This window comes from Phyllostomus discolor, chromosome 4, assembly GCF_004126475.2.
Source record: "Phyllostomus discolor isolate MPI-MPIP mPhyDis1 chromosome 4, mPhyDis1.pri.v3, whole genome shotgun sequence".
NCBI lineage: Eukaryota > Metazoa > Chordata > Mammalia > Chiroptera > Phyllostomidae > Phyllostomus > Phyllostomus discolor.
This window is the reverse complement of record NC_040906.2, coordinates 170862529-170885482: the sequence shown is the minus strand read 5'-3', so window position 1 is coordinate 170885482 and position 22954 is coordinate 170862529. Positions and strand designations below refer to the sequence as shown.

The 22954-nt window shown below is 39.4% G+C and overlaps 1 protein-coding gene across 5 annotated transcripts in view; it reads left to right on the top strand.

Annotated features, from left to right (window-relative positions):
• Positions 1-22094, top strand: part of HS3ST5 (heparan sulfate-glucosamine 3-sulfotransferase 5) — a 257392-nt gene extending 235298 nt beyond the window's left edge. For all 5 annotated transcript variants that reach the window (XM_036024598.1, XM_028509961.2, XM_036024595.1 and 2 more), the window contains 2 exons: positions 15052-15190; positions 19515-22094. In XM_036024598.1, the coding sequence (XP_035880491.1) occupies positions 15084-15190; positions 19515-20445 (1038 nt within the window). In that variant the 5' untranslated portion in view covers positions 15052-15083 and the 3' untranslated portion in view covers positions 20446-22094. The remainder of the gene's footprint in view (positions 1-15051; positions 15191-19514) is intronic.
• The last annotated feature ends 860 nt before the right edge of the window (positions 22095-22954 follow it).

Sequence of the window (22954 nt, the reverse complement as noted above, 5' to 3'; positions counted from 1 at the left end):
GGACAGCGCAGCTCTGGGCCAGGGAGAGAAACTGCTGGGTTTTGAAGCAATTGGCAGGCAGCTGGACAAGGTTTGGGAATGTAGAAGTGTATCAGACTGTGAGAACATTACAGCTACAAGGCAAGGAGATGGTCTTGATGAAACAATCTGGGTTTGAAGTGATGGGGGTGGACGATGGTTCCTGACTCTTGTATTAAGAAGTTCGAGAGAAATGTCAAGTCTGCACAATCCAATTGAAGGAGAAAGTAACGAGTGTATGCCAATTCATGGAGTTAAAGGAAAAGTAGAATTATTTTATGCCTTGCCTGATTAGCTTTTCTCTCTAGAGAAGAGCCTCAATTCCACAAACATCCACTAATAGATGATAGATAGATAGATAGATAGATAGATAGATAGAGAAATAATAGATATATCTTATATGTATGTATATAAACAGTTGTTCTTAATGTCAGTAACTTAACAGTGTTGTGGAAAAAGCAGGCATTGATACAAAAGAGCAAAAGCTGTTTTTGAAACAAAAAAACGGGCATATACAACTCTTCCTGGAAGAATCTAGAAAAGACTCTTGGGGGGAGTGACATTTGAGCTGAATATGGAAGGATAAGTACAATTGCTACAAGTTGAAACAAAAAAGGGCATCACAAGCAAAAAGGAGAGCATGAGGGAAATTAGGAAAGTATCTGGCATGTTTTAGAAATTGAATATTTGTCAGATTTAGAATCTGAGTAGATATATGAAAAATCAGCTAGAAAAGTGATTGAGGAGAAATTGGGGGTGGGGGCGGTCACTACTTAACTAAATGCATAGTGTTCCACTTGGCTGCAGGGACCTGGAGCATTATCAGGAAGAAAAGCCACTTTGGAGCCCACAGGTGAGCAGTGGGGGACATGGCTTTTGCTTGAGAAAAAGACACAGAGAAATCTGTTTCTGCAAGGAGTAATATGAAGACAGTAGCTTGCACATTATAACTCAGAGTACTCACTAAGTGTCAGATATAATGATCTGCCTTTTCACTGAAAGGTATTCGACATTTCACTAAATTGACCTTTTCTTGCCAATAGCGAACCCAATTGCATTATCGTCTCTGTTCCAAGTTTGAGCATAAGAGCTAGCTAGCATTGTTAGGGGTATAATGTATTTCTTGAAGGTGAGCTTTTGCTGTTTGACACTCACTATTGTCTGAGAAGAAAGCTTCAGGGGGGGAAATCATTAGTGATGCTTCTTTTTCCCCTTAAAGTTATAGATGATGGAGAAGTATGCCTGTATTAGTTTTCTAATGCTACATAACAAATGACTACACACATAGCAACTTAAAAAGAACATCCTTTTATTAGCTCACAGATCTATAGGTCAGGAGTCCAGGTGGGCTCAAATGGATTCTTAGCAGAGAGTCTGGAAAGGCTGAAATCAACCTATCAGCTTGACTGGGCTCTTATCAGGAGACTCTGGGGAAGAAGCTGCTTCCAAATTCATTTTAGTGGTTGACAGAGTCTAGCTCCTTGTGGTTGTAGGAATGAAGATGCAGGCTCTTTCTGGCTGCTGGCCAGAGCTTGTTCTCAGTTCCTAGAAGTTGCTCTTCCCACACTGAGAAACTTGAACAAACTCGAGCAAGGCTTCGAGTAGCCTATAGCCATCATCCCTAGGATGACCCCAGCCATCCTTAAAATGTCTGCCTGAGACAGCTCAATGCTACCTAAGGAATTTGCTGTTTATTCCAGCTCCAACCTGACAAAGTCCCATAAACTCCCTCTTAAAGCAGTTACTTTAGAAAACTTATCATTATAAACCTTTTCTCTGCCCCCTGAGATATAAACTTTCTACCACCTGGAACTATCTCCTTGGAGACCTAGAAATGCAATCTCTAGAGAGGAGGCTCTCCCTCTCCCATCTCCCAGTCCCTAATTTAGTTGGGTGCCTTGCTCCAATTTGCAAAACTACCTCCAGTCCTAATGTGTTAGAAATTTGTTTTTCTTCCAGATAAGTGCCAGTTAACAAGCCCAGATGGCTTATTCCCAGGGACCAACCCCCTTTCCACTCTATATAATTTCCTGACTCTGCTAGAGGCACCACTCCTTCCTTCTTCCTACTCCTTTATTCTCCCTTTAAAGTACCTGGTTACTCTACACATCACAATGCAACTCAGTTCCCTCCTGAAGTCTCTGTCTCCCGCTGCAGTAGAATTACTGAATAAAATCTGTCTTCACCACCTTTCCTTGTTGTCTGGCTTTGTTGCTCTTCAAAGCACTCAATAAGCAGGGCTTCCTAATGACATCTCAGCACATCTCCCAGCGAAGCTGTTTGCCTCCTGGGTGCTAACTCTCCTTTGCCAGCTTCTGTTTTCTTCAAGTTTTAGAACTCATTGCTGGCCTAAGAGGGCTTTGCTGAACACTTATAACACATTTTTTAAAGACTAATATTCAGAAGAGAAGATTTTAGTAATCTGTTCTTTTACATTGTTTCAAGTCAGCACTAGTCTCATCAGCTAACAAACCCTTCAGGAATTGGATCATCCTTAAAAGAGAAAATAACCGAAAGAAACCAAGAAGTGCCACCAATTTTTTCCTTTGAGAAGGAGAAGGAAATGAGAGAATTAGTTCTGTACTTGGTTTGAAATGTCACAGCTTTTGTCTGCTGAATAGGAGGAAATTCTACTTCTGGCAAAAGGGAAATGGAAGAGCTGAGAGGCAAGGAGGAACAGGGAGACAGAAAGGGGATCCATGAGTGCCTAGGGCTCGGGAGGGAGAGATGGGGACGTGCGGGTGACTGCTACAGGAATGGTGTTTCTTCAGAGACTCGTGAAAATATTCTAAAATGTGTTGTGAGATTGTACAATTCCGTGAGCACACTAAAATCCATTGAATTTTGCATATTTAAATGGGAAAATTTAAATGGGAGAATGGTAGAATGACATGTGAATTATATCTCCATAAAGCTGATACCAATAAAAAAAAGGAATAGTAAGCAACAATGTTGATAAACGTGGATAAATCTAGATAAACAATGAATGTTTAAGCCAGTAATAACAAACATAATGTCTAATTTAGGAGGGGTTGGGGAAAAAGATTAAATGAAATCCTAACCAAAAATATACAATTAGTTAGGAGGAGGTGATTGGAGTTAGTGCTCTAAGTTCATAATTGGCATAAAGATTTTTACTCTCAGGAATTAACTGTTTTTCTTCTTCTTTTTCTGTCCTTGATGAATCTATTGCAATCCTTCTCATCCTACCAGGATATTTCTCTAGGAGAAACATGATCCAACCAGAGAAAGAGAAAAAAAATACTAATGCTTTTTAATCCCAAATTACTTTATACCTCCTTCATTTCTTCAAAGTCCTACATTGTAGCAAAAATTACTTTAGCACTCTTTCAAAACCTATAGCACACAGGATTAGCTTTGCACTTATAATGAGCAGCCAGTCCTGGCACCAAAATGAATGCCAAATCCTCATAGAAAGAGGATGAATTTTCTCACAAACACAAAAGGTCAATACAACTAAATTCCATTTCAAACTCTGCAGATCATTAGCTAGGTTGACCCAGGCACCATACTCAGACCTAGGGTTGTCTTCCTCATCTGTAGAATGGGGAATAAAATAGGTATTGTGTCCTTTATACCTTTGTTGTGAAAATCAAGTAAAATGGTGTTAAACTAAGGCTTGAAAAACTGTAAAGTTCCATACAAATAGACAGTAGTATTGTGAAAATTGTGGGTTTTGGTGATTAAGTGCATAATAAGAAATCTTCCTCTAAAGTATTCAGGAGATCGTACCTATATGTGTTTGCTTAAATTTTATATTAAACGAGTTAGGTTTTCTGAGACTAACTTGATCATGTGAACATGGTACATTTACATTTTTGTATAATCAGTCTGCTATTGGCTTAATTATTCATTTAAAATGTTTAATGGTAAAGTTAACATCATCTTCAGTAATTATAAAAATATATAGTTTAATGTTATAGAGATTAAAATGGATAAAAAAGTCACTACAGAGAGAAGATAATGAGAACTACAATCAAATAAAAAATAATTATAAAGGTATCAGTATGCTTTTAATCTCTTTTTGGAATTAAAAGAAAGTTTTACATATACTATTTCTTTGTTCCTCACCAAAAACAAAAACAAAATTTGTGAGATGGGGAATAAGATTAAAAAGTAGATCCTTTCTGTTTGGTAATGCATACTACACTTGATTTTAAAATAAATACTTTCAACCATTACTGGGTATAAAAAGTAGAACTAATATTACTATACAATTGACTTCAACTATATAAGTCAAGGAAAAACTCATCCAGTTAACTTGACTTCATTTACTGCATGAGCCTAACTTACTGGAATGATTTGTTTGAACCATGAATTTTATTTAATTATCTGTACAATTGTTACCTTTCCAACTCACACTTTTCTATATAAACACAAGATTAGAGAGTGATTCTGCCTCTGAACTCACCAGAAGGACAAATATACTAAATTCCCAACAACTGTTTAATGAAATGTAAGGAAACTTTAGGAGGGGAAAAAACATACCCTTCTTCCATAAACATTAGTTACAGGTACCAATACTGAGATTAAGAGTAATTGGGATTCCATGTCAAAATAAAATTTGGTTCCCATCTCTTTCTTAAGACATCATTCTACTAAATGAGACCCCTGAACAGAAGCAGAATTAACTGGCTCCTTTTAAGTTTGGTCATTACAAATGCAAAATGAGTATCCTTCTGCAGACAGAAAGCCAGAGGACTACTCAGGCTAACGCAATAATGGTAGCTGTGATAAATTATGTATGCATGATATCAAAAGCAGAATGGGGGGATGAAATGGAGAACCCATTTGAAAATTTGGAATTTGCTCAAAGCTGCTTCTGCAGTAATTCCCAGGAGATAAGCATTCAGTACAGAGGAGTAATAAACTCTGCAGTTTTGTATAATTTATCAACTTTCTTCGTTTTCATTTCTAACATTGACCCTTCATGGTTAACTGAAGAAACAAAGAGCTAAATAGCTTCCTTCACCATTTGATAGAGCAATTATGAGCATCCTGACTGATACATTTTCTGCTTAATCTACTAACAAATGGTGCCCATTTCCCTCTCAATCTACACCCTGTCTCCACATTCGCGTTGAACACTGCTATCCGTGCCCTTGTTCTTGTGCCCCTCTTCATTTGTTTCTTTCTCATTACAGCTCTCTTATATGATCATTATCATGGGAAAAAAGAGCCTTCTTTATGACAATTTTCCTCAGCTGCCCTTGGTTAGCTTTTTTCAAAACGTGATTCCTCTGGGTGCTCTGACAGCAGGGCACATTGAAAACTAATCAGGAGATGCTTTCTTAAGTGTTGGTATCTTTTCAAAGAAATGTCATGTCTTAGAATAAGAGGATTCTTTTATTCACAGTTTAGGTAGCTTAATGCAGTGTGGCCATCTTGAAAGAGGTCAAGACTGTTTAAAACTGGGGGATAGCAAGAAATTAAAAATTGAGATCACCTCAGGTGCTAATTTACTCCCACTGTAATTGTCTCTAGCACCTTATAAATTAATCTCTAAGAATACTTGTTTAGGGCTAATCTGGTGAAATACCTTAGAATATGAGAATTTTAGACCCAGGAAGGATTGCTGAACTCATCCCTTTATTTCTTTTTTTTTTAATGTCTTTTTTCCATTACCATTTAGTCCCCTTTTACACCCTCCTCCCCACAAAGCCCATTATTTCTTGAGTGAAAAAAAAGGAAAAAAACAAAGATCAAGGAGGTTAAAGTGATTCACCCCAGATCACATAGCAGGTAACTTAGTTTGAGCTTCCCGTTGTGTTTCACCTTGAAGGGAGGAGGGGCAGGGGAGGTACTTGTCCACCCTGTGATAAGAGCAGACGGCCATAGTCCTTGGGCCTCTGCATTTTCTTGCCTGTATGATAAGGGTGATGATACTGCCCTCTTCACCTCAAAGGATTTCCCACTGTTACTGTATTTTAATGAAACCTGTTCCTGAGTTTGTGTGTGTGGGAGTGTGTGTGTGGTGGACATTATCCTGTGTGTCACATGCTGTGCCATGGGTATATGTGGTACTTCGGAGTATAAGGCTTTGTGAGTGGCTCCCATGTTCCTGGAGTGCCAAGTACCCAAGGAAGAGATGGGCCTCAGGGAAGACCACAAAACTCAGGGAAATAAAGGGGGGTGGAATTCCCAGCTCTGTAAGAAGGTGTGAAAGATTGTGTTCCTAGTGGTAGGCTTCAGACAGTGTCTTTCTCTTAAGGCCAAAGGTCTCGTAAAAGAAGGAGGTACCACTGGAAGAGCCATGGCCTACATACAAGCAATGTAATCTCTGAAGGCTGGAAAATCCAGCTGCAGGACTGTACACATAATTTGTGGGGCCCAGTGCAAAATGATATGGGGCCTCTTGTGCAGAATGTATCAGGAATTTCAAGATAGTGACAAGAAAGCATTAAACCAAGCATTGCCCTTCTGAGCACAGAGCCTCATGCTAATGCACAGGCCACAAGCCCTGCCTGGTCACAAGTACTCACTGTGACAAAGTTTGTCCTAAACACACCCATTGGAGTCTTTACTTTACATTGAAGTCTTTACTTATCTGGAAGAGTCCCATTAAAAGGAAGAACAGTGCCTTTTGGAGAGTGGTTTGACTATGGCCACTTGGGTAAGAGACTAGGGCCCTTTGTGGAAGACATGGGTCTTTGGGCCAGGAGATGAGACTCTGAAATCCAGCAGACCCTGCATTTGTGGGAATTCCTCCCTCACAGCCATCTAAGAAAATCTGGGGTCTGTGTGGAAGAAAAGATGCAATTTCGTTACACTTTTATCAAGAGCTGGACTTGAATACTGGACAATAAACAGAGGCAGGACCTGTGTCTCTTGTTCTCCACATGATTTCTGGTATCTGCGGTGCCTGGCACACAGTTGGTATTCAGTAAATATTTGTTGATATGAAACATAAGTAGTTATTTGAGTGTAAGAATTTAGATGGAGCTCTTCGGGCCCTGAAAGGAAGGCCTGAGATTCAGAGTATAGAGGTATCTCTGGTAATAAAAAGAGGAAAGCTTTGAAGCACATTAATACTGCAATTTAAGAAAATACTAGCCTGCCCAAGAATGGAGACTTTTAGTATTATTTTGCATACAAACTAATATAAACTATTTTACAAATTTGCTAACACCTAATAAGATTTTCTAAGACATTTGGTTGTACTTTTGCTATCATTGCGACCTAAGAATAATAGCTGCGTTCTATCTTTTTAAGCTTTATTATTTAGAGAACATACTCAGTGGCAGAGTGCAGGGAGAAACCAGAAGGAGGCACAGAAAGCTGAAAAGAAAGACCTAGGAAGTGAAAGTAGAAAAATGGAAGGAAGGAAGGAAGGAAGGAACCTGTGTTAACACATAGGAAGAACATGTAAGCCAGCCCTGCGTGATCAAGAAAGACTTTCCTAAGGCACCTGAAATCTAAATGACAGGAATTAAGCCAAGGCCTGGGAGGAGGGGAGAAGGAAGCAGTAGTAGTTGCGGCCAACATTTATTAAGTATTACTATGCAGCAAGCAGTGTTCTAATTACTTTACATGCTCATTTAGTCCTCACAGCAGTGCTATGGGGCAGGCTATTAGTATCCTATTGGGATACACTTTATTGGTGTCCCAGACCTGATAAATGAGGCACAGAGTTAGTTTTTTCAGGCTATGAAAACTGTATGCTTCCGGCCCTGAAGCAAATCTGACTGTGGCCTATTCAAAAGAACAGTAAGTTGTTTTGTGTGAAGTTTGTATATGTATCCATTGGGGGTTGTATGGAGTTGCTTTGGAATGGAGCAAAGGGTCTTTTTAAAATATGTAAATGATGATAGAGGCCTATTAAAGTATATTAAACCTCAAGGCAACATGATCAATTTTTTGTTTGGAAAGACCACTCCAGCATCAGTATGGAGAATAAATTGAGGCTCCTAATAGTGGGGAGACTGTAACACTCTAAGAGAAAGAGCATGACCTGAACCAAGGCAGTCACAAATGACAGTGCAGAGGAGCTGCTGCATTCTAACGGTGTTGTAGAGAGAGAATTTTACTGGCTGATTGGATGTCAGAGGAGGGATAGAGCCAAGGACACAGTACTCCAAGGTTTCCGGGCTGAGTGACTGCAGGGGACAAAAGAGGAGCCATTTGCTGAGGTGGTGAGGGGGAAGAGCTAGGAGGAGAGTAGGGATGGGGTGACAAAGAGAGGTCATTAACAAATTTAACCAAGATCTCCTGGAGAAAAGTGTAAGAATGTGAATCAAGTGACAGTCCAAATCAATGTTACTCTGATCACCTACAGTAAAAGCTATCAAAAAGAAAGTCAGTTCTTGAATTATAAGGAGAATAAGTGAGGTTCTTAAGAGCCTGGTCAGTTTTAATTATAAATAGTATAGTGAGTGTGAAAATTATATTGTAAATTATAAAAACGCTACCTTTCATTATTGTTATTATTATCACTACTTATTAATACTCTTCAGCTTTGATCATATTCAAACCACCAAATAGCCCCATTTACCTGTCCGTCTATGGAAACTTTTTTCTTCTTTCACTGTTTTGTTTTTACCTTCCCATTCCCTACTTCCAGGTTCAATGGCAGGTAATTTGGGTGGAGTTAAGTGGTTTTGTCTGCTCTCATCAATCAATAAACAAGCATTTATTAAGAGTCTCCCAGGTGAGCATCCAGAGCTCTCTGAGTGGCATTACAATCAAGACACCATGTTCTTTGGGGTCAGATGATACAGAATTTAAATCCTCCTTCCACATTTTCCTTCCACATGCCCTTGGGTAAATAATCTGCTCATCTCTCTGCTCTTCAGTTCTACCAGAAAATATAAGATGGATAATATTTCACATGTTGCGTTATATGAGATAATTAATGTGAGTAACAGAGGGCCTAGTGCTCAATAAATGTAATTCCTGTCCACTTCATAAGGCTGTTGCCCAGGATAAATGAGCTAATACTCAAAAGATGGTTACAGAATAATTCTGCTATATAAGTTCAGTCATTTTTAATGAACTTTGCTACTGTTGTTTCTGTTACTGTTTTTATGGGTACCAGGGGCTTGTGGCAACCACATCTACAAGCCTTTGAGCAGCACTTGAACGTGTCTTTATTATTATTATTTTTGAATTTCCTTATTTCTTTGTTTCAGCTTGGGACTCATTTTCTTCTTTGCTTAGTGCTGCTTTGGAGAAACAGCCAGATGTCTTTACAATTTGTCGCTTCTGGCCACGTACTCTGTTATTTAGATACTCTGCTTTGTTCAGCTAAAATGCTGTGTTTATTAAAGCTTTAGTAATCCGGAAAAACTATAATTGTGCTGTTCTTGGCACGCAATGTGAAAAACACTGAGAGATTAAAAACTGGAGATGAAGGAAGGCTTAAAAGTCACTATAGGTCTTTTACCTTTTTTAATAAAAAGAAATATTTTTTAAACTTTCATTTTAATATAAATTGCCTATTACCAGTACGATTGCTCTGGTGAAAGATGAAGACATCCATTGTAGTTGGAATGGCTAAAGGGAAGGGACTTTGGTGTGGGAGGGGCAGCTAACCTTCCCCCAGTTTAGCAGTGCAGTCTGTAAGCGTTGGATAGTGTGGCTTCTCTTAGTTCATGCACCTAGACCAAAGGCAGCAGTTCCCTGATTTCAAGACTCCGCCCCAGCAGAGACTCAAGCACTTCATGATGGTGTAAAAAGCCAAAAAGGCATCGTGAATATCAAATTAACCAAGTCTTTTTGATTTTCCCTTAACAAAGTTTTTTCAGGGGCTGCTGTGTTGTCTCTTAGCTCATAGCCTGAGTCTGATTACAAAACAGAATGAGATTTCACTTCCTGTGTCCTAGACAAGCTCATTTTCTCAAAAATTCCAAGAGATTTCAGCCTAATAAGAGAAGTGTTAACATTTTGTTTTTGGTAATTGAGCTATCTTGCTTGAAACAGAAAATATAGTGTTAGCATTTTAATGTTTAACAGGAGTTTCTATTAAAAGTTATTTATATTAAAAATGAACTTATATTTTTCAAAATCCAATTATACTATTAATGAGAACTACACTTATTGTACTCTTTTCTTCCTTATTATGCAGTCCAAGAATGAATTTAACAACCTTCCGAAAGTAATTAATTATGGTTTATTTTTGTAAAGTGCCCAAATGTTCATAAAGTTCTTTCCTGCCATCTTACTAAAGGCTATGTCATAACAACCCTGTGAGATAAACACTGTTGTCTTCATTTTACAGATGAGAAACCAAAATTCCGAAAGTTTTCATTTCAAAACTAAACCAAAGGGAGACTCCAGGACTTTGACTCCCAATCCAGTGGCCTTTGCACCGTGGACAGCTCACTCACATTAGTTGAGGTCTCAAATAAAAATTGTAGTTTTGTTCAGTTTCACAGTGGACATGAGGATGCTTTGGGGGCTGTAATGGGCCTGTCATAAATAGAGGAGGCAGTGTTAAGCCTCCCAAAGAGAGAAACCCCCAGTGAGTGTACTTCAGGTATCTCAGACATAAAGAAGCCAGAGAGGAAGTAGCAGCCTATCCCACAGAGCAAACCTCCATGGTAATAACTGGGCATTTCACAAAGGAAGAGTCTATAGGTTGAGTATTAGAGCCTTTGAGAATGAGAGATCCTCAGTGGCAGTAGAAAAAATAATGACCTCATATTCAGACAGGTTTAATAATGAACTATTTGTCAGATGACAAGTGTGTTGCAGTAGAGGTCTTAATATCTTTGTAATATTCTGCTAAATCTTGGGCTACTTCCTCAGCAACCTTCACATCCTCAATTTTTAAATTATTTTCCCTGCCTGCCAACCTTGAGCAGAGTTCAGCCATTAGTTCACTAAATAACTTAACTCACCCCCTACAATGCCTCCCAAGTGCTATCCCTAAGCCCAAGTCTTCCTAGCTATTACACTTTGATCTGTAATTATCGATGCAATGGACTTGACCTATTACTACCTACCAATGGGATGTGCATCAGGATTTTTCCCCCAAAATTCTACATCCACCAGGATCACCCTCCCCAAGAAGATATTAATAAAATCTGGGAGTCTTGAAGGAGGAGATGTAGGAAAGATTGAAGGCCACTCAGGAAGCTGAAAAAAGCATAGAGATGAGAGTGAAGGGTATGGGGAACAGTAAAGAGGCTGACCTCAAGGGTGCAGAAGCTGACGTTGATGAGTAATAGAGGGAAAGAGGCAAACTACCCAAGCTGGGAACTGAGAAAGGGCCTGGGCTTTCAAGAAGAGTCTAGGTTTGATCCAGTGAACAACCAAAAAGATGAGGGACAAAATAACTTGTCCTAGGAAGATTAATCAGACTACATAGGTCATAGGAAATAAATAGGGAAACACACTTGAATGTTAAGAATTAAGGAAGGCAGCCCTGGCTGGCATAGCTCAGTGGATTGAGCGCGGGCTGCGAACCAAAGCATCGCAGGTTTGCTTCCCAGTTAGGGCACATGCCTGGGTTATAGGCCACGGCCCCCAGCAACTGCACATTGATGTTTCTCTCTCTCTTTCTCCTTCCCTTCCCTCTCTAAAAATAAATAAATAAAATCTTTAAAAAAAAGAATTAAGGAAGGCATTAAGCGCCTTGATGGGAAAGTTAAAAGGAGTTTACTGACCATGGTGATGAAAAGGAAAAGACAGTAGAAAATCACTTCAAACTTCGTGTTATTCACTCCACTGTAAAAAATACAGATGCACAATTAGTGCACACCCATTGAGCTGGAATTTCTAAGGGTGGTAGCAGGTGTGTTTTCTAAAGGCTCTGCAAGCTCACCATGGAGAACCATGAGCCTACAGAGCACGGCGGACAGATTCTGGGCTCACTGCCTTTCAGTCAGCTTTTTTGTACTTCTGCGCCAATCAGTAGGTTTGCACATTGTTGAGAGATGTTGTGATACACACAGAAGAAAGTAACAGCTAACAATAAACTGACACTTACGAACAGTGGAAGGCCTAACTGTGGTTCTGACTGTAAGAACAAGAATTCAGTGGAGGAGGGAGAGGACTGTGGGCTGGAGCATCAGCTGAAGAGGCCTTCTAGAGGAACTGGGACACAGCCCAGACCTTAGGGATGCAGCATAGCCAAAGGCAGGTGGACCAATGAGCTGGTTGAATTGGACAAAGCCTTGTGTAGCATAGTTCTGAGGAGCAGAGTGTGAGCACCACATTTAGAGAGCAGAGGTCCCGTGACTTCCCAGCCTCCCTCCACATTGCTCCTCTGTGCAAGTCTAGTGAGCTTCATTAAGGCCACGGGACAAGCACATTTTACTTTTACTTTTCCCATCTCTCCCACTCGTATCTGGCCTTCTTCAACCACATAACAACTTGTTTTCTCACACTTTGTAAATGCACATTAAATTCATTCACACTAACATATAAATGACACCTAGTCCCTTATGTTATTCTGGCATATTAATAAGACTTTGTATAGTGAGGTGGCTTGTGGAAACCTCATTTCATTCTCACTTATGGAGTGGGGAGGTCTGAGATAACCCCCATTTTATAGATGGGGAAAGAAAGGCCCAGAGAATCTCAGTGGCCACCTCAAAATCACAGAGCTACTAAGTGGAGAATTTTCCTGGAGGACTTGGGCACAGTTTTCTCTCTACCACCCTGTTCTGCATCTTGCTGCAGTATTTTTATTTCAGTAGGATCAGAGCCCTGTGCTAAGGGCATATGACTTCCGGCATCAACCTGGAAACAGGAGAAAGATTCTTTCAGTGAAGCCCTAAGTCACCCTACATAAGTTGTGTCTTCACCTTCACATTACCTGCTAATTGTGTGATCACCAGCTAGTTAGAGAAAATGATCTGAGCTTTGCTTTACCCATCCATAAAATGGGAACAATATATCTGCTTCATAGGGTTTTTCTGAGAATTTCCTAAAATACCACCTGTACAATATTTTTGCCACATAGCAGCCCTCAGTAAACCTCATTTCTCATGTCCCTTCTCTTCCCCATTACACCCACATGCAAGGCAAGCCATGGCAAGTCAGAACCACAGATTCACCCAGACCCTGCAAATACCCTTACTGCCCCCTCTTTGTTCTTGCTTTTAGTCCTTTCTCTCTCCCCTCAGTTTCTGTGTGTGGCCACACCAGCCTCCCTTCACTTCTCAAAGTAGTCGAGCATCTCGCTCCCCAGTACTTGTGTAAACACTGGTCCCTCTGCCTGAGACCCACTTTGCCCACCTCTGCCCCCCAACTCTTCATGCTCCAGGTGTCAGTCAGCCTGCACCACTTCTTCAGGAAGGACTGAAATGGGTTCCTCCTTTCTCACCGCCTCCTGTCACTTTCATTGATATTACAGTTTGTAAGTTCTTGTAAATTCTATGCTTATTGGTTTAATTCTTTTTTCTCTACTAGACTACAGATTGCCATGCTACATCATACCCAGTACAAAATCTAGTACATTGGCATGTTCCATAAATATTTTTGGCTGTGTGTTGGATGAATTCCACTTTTATCTCTCTCCTTTGGGATGCCCTTCTATAGCCCACTCACCAAGCCATGCAATACATTTCACACACACAAAAAAATGGGGTTTGTCTCTATTTTCTTCATTTTATTTCCCCCACATATATTCATACATTATCATGAATTAGATTGCATCCTCCAGTTGTTTCATGCTTCTCTAATCACATTATTAGTTTTTCAAGGCTAAAATTCCTTCAAGATCTTTTTTTGAATCCCCCGTAAACTGAGTATAATAGCAAGAAATGCTATTGGTACCTAGAAATTTCTTGATGAATGAATGAAAAGATTGATCAGTTGATTCTAGTACACCCCTAGTACAGAGAAAATCTTCACATAGCAAATATGAAGATATCACTGCAGCAAAACAATTGCTAACCATGATCCTTTGCTGTAGTTCCTCTTTTTGGGTTACTGTTTGAGTTCAATAAAAATAAAATCTTATCTTGAAAGGGGGATTAGATTTATTTTTTTAATAAGAAAGCCTGAATGGGAAGCTTGCATTTCCCCCCTAAATTTAATAATAGCACTTACACTTTTCAGCTGGCCTTATTTCAGGTGAGAGTATGAAGCTTCCCGGTAAGCTTCTGTCATGATATAAGAGCAAAAGCCCTATCACCAAACCTACCCAAAGGAGGGGTCAAATAGCAGGGGCCTCTATCTAGTCTGAGCATGTTTTCAGAATCAGCCAGTCCAATTCAGTACTGGGCAGAGAATGTGAAGGGAAACACCAGGTTACTTGGAGACACAGTTTTGATAGTTATCCTGGTAACCTCCATGAGTAAAGTAACAGCTTTTGATCTTGCCCTCTTCCTTCACTCACAACTACAACAAAACAAAAAGCATATAAGAAAAATGTTACGCCCAAAATAACTTACTAAACTGGGATATTTCACTTTCTACATTTGTCCTGTTACTCCGAAGCAGAAACTTCAGTTTACTGGTTGCTTTGCTGGTAAACCTGCTTAGTTCCTTGTTTTATCAGTATTTTTGAATGATTAATAAAAATTATAGATATATATGTGCACACATACATATTTAACATATGTTATAAAGTATGTATTTTACTTACTTTGACAATTGCCTAGCCACAGGGGTGTCCAACCCGTGGCCCCCCAGGTTGCATACGGCCCAGGATGGCTATGAATGTGCCCTAACAGAAAGTTAGAAATTTACTTAAAATATTTTTTGTGCTCATCACTTTTCATTACTGCTTGTGTATTTAATGTGTGGCCCAAGACAACTCTTCTTCTTCCAGTGTGTCCCAGAGACGCGAAAAAGGGTTTGGATATCCTTGGTAGCAGGCTCTGTCTAGTTAGTATCTTTGCCCTGGTTTAGTATTTGATCTTATAACACAGGTCAGTAGAAGGAAACCTAGTTTTGCTAAATACCCATTACCCCATGAACATTGTAAAGACTGGTATGAGGTCTGTTCTTCCAGCGACATCACTTAACCTCCCATATACCCACCCCTGCTGGGCTTTGTAACAATGGACAGAGCCTTTAAAAGATGACTGCTGATGAGTTCCCTTCTATCCTGTCTCTCAGGCTGCAGAAGTCCTGAAGGTTGATGGAGGGCCATGCTATTCAAACAGCAGGCGTGGCTGAGACAGAAGCTCCTGGTGCTGGGAAGCCTTGCTGTTGGGAGTCTCCTGTATCTAGTTGCCAGAGTTGGGAGCTTGGATAGGTAGGTGATTAAACACATACTTGTGCTCATGTGACTTTAAGTGTTTCCTTTTTAAAAAATATATTTTATTGATTATGCTATTACAGTTGTCCCATTTTCCCCCTTCACTCCCCTCCACCCTGCATACCCTCTCCCACCCACATTTCCCCCCTTTAGTTCATGTCCATGGGTTGTACATATAAGTTCTTTGGCTTCCACATTTCCCATACTTCTTAACCTCCCCCTGTCTATTTTCTGCCTACCATCTATGCTATTTATTCTCTGTACTTTCCCCCCCTTTCTCCCCCTCCCACTCCCCTGTTGCTAACCCTCCATGTGATCTCCATTTCTGTGGTTCTGTTCCTGTTCCAATTGTTTGCTTAGTTTGCTTTTGTTTTTGTTTTAGGTGTGGTTGTTAATAATTGTGAGTTTGCTGTCCTTTTACTATACATGTTTTTTATCTTCTTTTTCTTAGATAAATCCCTTTAACATTTCATTATAATAAGAGCTTGGTGATGATGAACTCCTTTAACTTGACCTTATCTGGGAAGCACTTTATCTGCCCTTCCATTCTAAATGATAACTTTGCTGGATGGAGTAATCTTGCATGTAGGTCCTTGCCTTTCATGACTTTGAATACTTCTTTCCAGCACCTTCTTGCCTGTAAGGTCTCTTTTGAGAACTCAGTTGATAGTCTTATGGGAACTCCTTTGTAGGTAACTGTCTCCTTTTCTCTTGCTGCTTCTAGGATTCTCTTCTTAATTTTAACCTCAGGTAATGTTTTTTAACTGAAACTTCCTTAGAGTATAATTTTAGATCCACTCCTTTTGTTTTCCTCCTTCAAAATTCCCAAGAAACATGCTTTTCTGCAGTATTGATTTTGATTTATTGAGCCTTTAAAAGAAAGAGATCCAAGTTGCTCAAACCAAGGAATTTTCCAGGATCCATTTGTATTCTGTGAGCATTGACATTCATTTTCAGAGACGGGATAAAGCCATACACAGTAGAAATGCCACTTTCTAGAGCTCACTGTGGTCTGTGTGCGTCTGGTTGTTGAAACTCTGTCCATGTGAAATAGCTATGATGTATTTAGTTATGAAACTAAATTATGAAATTTATGAGTGGACAATTAATGGCCTACCAGGAGAGTTAAAATTATATTTGAACCTATAAAGGAGCTCATCAAGTTTGGGATCCACCGCCCTGGAAAGATGGTTGCAGGCTTGGGGTGCTGTAACTGTGTTAATTAGTGCTGGTTTCCAGGAGCTGAACATATCAGACAAGAAGGCTGTCGCTCACAGTAATTGCCCAGAAACCAATGTCAAATCCATGGAGAGGATATTTACAAAGCCAGGCGTTGGCTCTAAACAAGCAAATGGTTGAGAGGTGCTAGACCTGCAGAAGTCCCAGCAGTGTCTGTCCTCTGGCTTCACGGTGAATACCTCTGGGCTGTCCCATATCCAGTATGATTGTGAAGGACAGGGAATTGAATTTCTAAAATGTGAACCTTCCTTCTTTGCTCTTTAAAATTCCTTATTGCACTGGAAACACTGGAGTATGTTCTTATGCATTCGTTTCCCATTTTCCACAAAAATGCAGCCACACTTTAATATGAAAATATCTTCCTTGTTGTTTTTCTTTTCTAATCTGTAAATCTTATCACTCAGATACTTAAATAATATAGCAGTGGTCTTTATTTTCCTTCAGCCAGTGTCAATTTTGACTGGTAAAAAAGCCCTTTTGATGTTTTTTAGTTCAAAGTTCCTGAGCAAACTTCGCACTCACTAGTTGCTAACTATGGGAAATAGTATAATCCAGAGTTTATCACTGACTTCAAGTAGTTACCTAAAAGTAGTGTTTGGTTATTAGTGAAAAGCCCTGAGGTGGTACCACTGTCCTGCTTATAAAGAACTTTTACATCAAGTTTTTCCCAATGCCTTTAGTTCACTTTCAATCATTTGCTTTTTATTGAATAATTGATCTAATGATCATTAATGCATTAGTTATTTGGCTGATTCTTTTCATTTTTTACTTGGTCTATAGCCTCAAATTTTATTGTTTTCTGGACTTTCTCAAAAGTTCTCAACTGAGGGTTTGAGCAGATTGAATCTGAAATGGACAAATGCTGACTTAGGAACTGAAGACCCTGCTCTCTGGTTCGGAAGCCGAGCTCAGTTACTTTTACTGTCCCTCCTAATCCTAAGAGTCCATATTGTTTAGTCTGAGGCCCATGCTCAAAACGTACTCTTCAAGAAGGCAAAATAAGGTGATGTTTTCTCCCATCTTGAGTTGCGGAGTCCAAAAGCAATTGTTCTGCAGGCTATGAGCTCCCAAGGTAGCAGGTAGAAAAAGGAAGGAAGAGAAGAAGGAAAATGCCCGTTTCCAGAAGTAAGGAAATTCCTTTCCAGCTCAATTAGGGCAGAGACTGTCTGTCTCAGCCCCTGTCAGCCAGGGTTCTTCGAGAGAATTCAGCCCTACAGAAAGCATTTGATGGACTATTTCCTCAATTTTTGCAAGGACGACAGACATTAGCATCATTCTAGATGTGTAGGAGAGAAGTCATCCATTACATGCAATGGATATCTTAAGAAACTACAGCTTAATTCTCAACCAAGAAGAGCTAAAACATGAATTTGTGATATCACAATGTCACAACTAAAAGCATCTTTGACTATGTATGTGTTGCTACTTTCAAATCTTTCATTTAGCACTCCAGCACTAATCTTGTTAACAAATTCATGAAAACAAAAGTTACATTTCTCTAAATATTAACTGTGGTAAACACTTTTTATAGTATTCTATATTTTCATGTTTTCCACAAAGAGCATGAGTTGTTTTTAAAATCATAAAAAACAAGCACCACAAAAAAGTAAAATGTTTATATATTTTTCCTTACACATTAGGATAGACAGCAGTTGAAACAGAGCAGAGGCCAAGTTCTTTTCTTCTCAGTTCTGCAGAATGCCTTTGCATGACCTTGAGTTTTTTCTCTTCTCCCGTTAATTATAAACATTACAGAAGATAAGAAAGGTATGATAGAATGTCTTGGGAAAAAGCAAATGAGAGGCTCACTGTCACAAAAAGGGGGACATAGACTCAAAATTATTAGGGTAACTAGGAGGTAGGGTAACTAGGGTAAACCAAGTTGAAGGACTTGGTTTAACAGCCATTTTGGCAAATAATCTACCCTCTCCCAAAATGGCTAAAATGTGTTCTCAGGTAAACTTAGGGAAATTATAATGAATTTCAGTTCAGTTCTAGACTATACCCAAAAGGAAACTCTAAGTATACAGTTTTCTCTATACTTAGTACTATCCTAAGTACAATATATTGCATACTAATCTTGCCAAATTAAACAGCCACTCCAGTCCAATATCGTTGTGATTATTACCACACCTTTTTCTCTGGGAAAAGCAGTGGTGGTTGTTCATTGTTTAAGCCCAGGTTGAAGTGGAAACCGTCCTTTTTGGCTCCATCTATTACATCCCTTCCTTCATGAGCTCAAGTCCCTGATTTAAATGGACTTGGCAATGAGAACCTGAGGCTTCTGGCCCTGCCAAGGTCTTGTCGATCCCCGGTCCCAGCTGTGGTAAGTGATATACAGCACTTGCTGATGGTATTGGGTTCCTACATTCAGCCAAATAAAAACGTAATCCTGACCTCTTTAGATAGTAAAACAGAGGCAGAAAAAAAAAAAGAGAGAGGCAGAAGAAATATAGTACTCTTAGCTATCCCTAAGGCCAACGGCAGAAATTCTCACAGAATGAAAAGCTCAGCAAGTGCCAATTTTGGAATTTTCCAGGTTGATGATGATGCAAATAGCTAAGGGCAGAGACTGGGAACTCTTTTCAGATTGTACAATATCTCAAAAATTTTTAAGAGTTATGTGAGTGCTGCTGAGCTGCAAGGAAATCGTACTACACAAAACCCAAAAGACTGGCCTCCTAGCTGCCCTTCAGTCTCCCAGCTAAAGATTATAATCTTCTACCTTTTATGTTCTCTCAATGATATTAACTGGTGAGCTATTAAAAGGCTATTAGTATGGCTGGTGTCACTTGTCTGTCCTGTACAGTGTGAACGTAAGTACATGCCGTAGTCAATTAAGTGCTTGGTGAATAAAAATTTTAAGGAGCACTAATAAAAAATCCCATCAATTATGTGTGGTCCATTTAATACAGTGCTGCTTAAAATAAAATTTCTCAAACATATGTTCATTATGGATTGCATCAGGTTGGGAAATAGTGGTTTTATTTATGCATTTAAAGTCTCACTCTGACTGGGGAACCAGAAAAAATGAGAAGTTAGGTGCAATGAGCTTCTTAAAGTTTCTCTCTGTTGCTTGCAGGCTACAACCCATTTGCCCCATTGAAGGCCGATTGGGAGCCCGTGGGCAGGCGGAATTTCCTCTGCGTGCCCTGCAGTTTAAACGAGGCCTGTTGCATGAGTTCCGGAAGGGCAACGCTTCCAAGGAGCAGGTTCGCCTTCATGACCTGGTCCAGCAACTCCCCAAGGCCATTATCATTGGGGTGAGGAAAGGAGGCACAAGGGCCCTGCTTGAGATGCTGAACCTCCATCCAGCAGTGGTAAAAGCCTCTCAAGAAATCCACTTTTTTGACAATGATGAGAATTATGCCAAGGGCATTGAGTGGTATAGGAAGAAGATGCCTTTTTCCTACCCTCAGCAAATCACAATTGAAAAGAGCCCGGCATATTTTATCACAGAGGAGGTTCCAGAAAGAATTTACAAAATGAACTCATCTATCAAGTTGCTGATAATTGTCAGGGAGCCAACCACAAGAGCTATTTCTGATTACACTCAGGTGCTAGAGGGGAAGGAGAGGAAGAATAAAACTTATTACAAGTTTGAGAAGCTGGCAATAGACCCTAATACCTGTGAAGTGAACACAAAATACAAGGCAGTAAGAACCAGCATCTACACCAAACACTTGGAAAGGTGGTTGAAATACTTTCCAATTGAGCAATTTCACATTGTCGACGGAGATCGCCTCATCATGGAACCTCTGCCAGAACTTCAGCTCGTGGAGAAGTTCCTAAATCTTCCCCCAAGAATAAGTCAATACAATTTGTATTTCAATGCTACCAGAGGGTTTTACTGCTTGCGATTTAACATTATCTTTAATAAGTGCCTGGCTGGCAGCAAGGGGCGCATTCATCCAGAGGTGGACCCCTCTGTCATTACCAAATTGCGCAAATTCTTTCATCCTTTCAATCAAAAATTTTACCAGATCACTGGGAGGACACTGAACTGGCCCTAAAATAATGTCATACAACACCATGTGTTGTGCCTGAAGACACTCAATGTCTCCTCTAGAGTAAGATATGCACTTTTCCAAGCCACAACTACCCAAGTCATTTTTCCATCTCTACTTGTACATAGGCAGTATGTGACCAAATATAGGAACAGCTCCTTTTCTACTGAAAATTTACAAAAGTAATTTGCCGTCTGCATAGTTGCATCTTTTAAACTTGTTACTAGAAGAAGAGATGGTGGTATTGGGGGAAAGTGACTTCAGCTGTTCTCAAAGAGTTAGTCTTCCCTTGAGTCAGAAGTTGTCACCCGCCATTTTCATTAATTTAAGCCAAAAGATTAATGTATAAAATGTACCAATAGCTGTGAAGCTGCAGGAAGTAGAGGTTTCAGTTATGCATTCTTTTCTAAGGGAAAGATGGCTCTCTAATTCAGATGCTGAATTGGTGCCATGAAAACAGAAAATGCTATTTTCTTATGATTTAAAAGAATGTCTTATCTCATAAAATTGACATTGTTCCAAAGTCCCCGTGGTGATTTTGCACTATTGTTTTTCGTCTGGACCATGGTGTCACTTGTAGCAGGTCATACATTGGAAAGTCGAGTCCTTTTACTTCCATATTTTATGTCAACAAAGAGAAATGTCATGTACATAATGTATTTAATTGTAAATACTGGTTTCACACTAAGTAATTCTATTTTGTAAACTGAATATGGCTATTTAATTTATTGTGAAAATTAAATTTATTGTGGTATTTAAAAATGGAATGGATTAAAATTACCCTATGTGCACCTTTTTTTTTAACTCATTTTGTTTTATATGCTTCTTGCTGGCTCCCAACCTCAAAGCTGTCTATGTGCGTGTTGAGAGCACCTGGAAATGTGCACTTCTCCACTGGATTTCTGAACCCTTGAGAAAATGTATTTATGAATTGAGGTTGAATATATTTTTAAAAATCTCAACTATCTGGAAAGCTAGTATAACAGCCTCCTCAAAGAACACTAATGCTTGTCTGCTGCAACTTTATAAAAGTTAATTTCCTTGCAGTTGCTGCTGTGCTAGGAGAAAAACAAGAAATACTTTAACATAATCAATGCATAGAGAATCACAATTCTATCTCAGCCTCTAATAAGAGTCAAACCAGTACAGAAATTGAATGAAATAAGATTAGAAAACTTGTGTGGCCTCTGCACTGAAAGCTGCTGATGCTTCAGAAATGAATACAAACTCTCAGAACTCCCTCTTTGAGATGAAAATATTATCAGTGTGCTCGGCAATGATCGAATTGCATCGTGTTGTTATTACTAACACAAACATTTGGCTCATATTTCCATCCAGAGAAATTAATGCTAAATTGGGTGCTTGCTAGCATCAAATACATTATATTATGTTTAAATATGATTCAGAAAACCATGGAAGGAGGTGTCAGGGGAAAAAAAAAAAAGATGGATTTTTCCCCAATCACAATTGCTTACCCAGCGGAAGACACTTGAGAGAGTTTAGTCCAGCATCACATTGAGAGTGCCTAGAGAAATCAGCAAGTTAAAATGGATGCCTTTTTGATTGTAATACGTGTTGATTTTCTCCGTGAGTTGTTTATCCTGTCCAGTGGTTTGATGGTGAACTTTTAAAAATAAATAGCCCTTTCCCCTCCAGTGTCAGTATGTATTGCTTCTGAAGCCACAGCCTTGGTAATCATCTTCTCTGTTTCAATTAGCAGTGCCGCTGTTCTCTCAGCACGGAGCAAGCCTGACACCCGCGACACTGACAGGCCGGCTTCCCGCTCCCTGGGTGAGGCTCCGGAGTGAGAGTCTTGGGTCTAAATGTCAATCACATCCCTCTTATGCCATGAATAGAATCAAATATAAGGAATTTGTCATCAGATTTCCCTGTGCTTCAACTCTCAGCTAATCACCAGCGGAAACTCTTTGAATACTACATTCAATGATATGACCACATATTATTATTCTATTATAACTACTCCTAGAACACTATAGAGGTAATAAGTTTTAAACTAGTTACTGTCAAATTATGCCCCAATGGAATATGGATGTATCAAAAACTCATCCTAGGTATTCTACCAGTAAAATTGAAAAATGAGCAATCTTTTTCAAGACTCACAGAGAAATTTAAAGAACAATGAATAGGAATTTCTCAGGCATAATCTTTTTTATTCTCAATTTTTCTTAAACTTTGCTATTGCTACCAAAAGTGTATGTCAGAGTATATTCTAACATTCTATTTGACTTTTGCAGACTTTTATAATTTGTTATTTTTAGCTCAATAAGCCAGCATTTCTTCCTCACATTCAGAAAAAAAAAGCACCATAATTTCCAGTTATTCCACTTCCTAAATAAGTTTGAGAATTGTTTTAAAGCTTGGAGCCTCCCCACAGAGACCAAAAACAGGGAGTCTAGCCCTGGAGGATGGTTTGAGAGGCAGGTTTCATTTCACTGAAAAAACAAACAAATAAACAAAAACTATAGCCACTGCTGATTGAGCTAGGTAGAGAGAA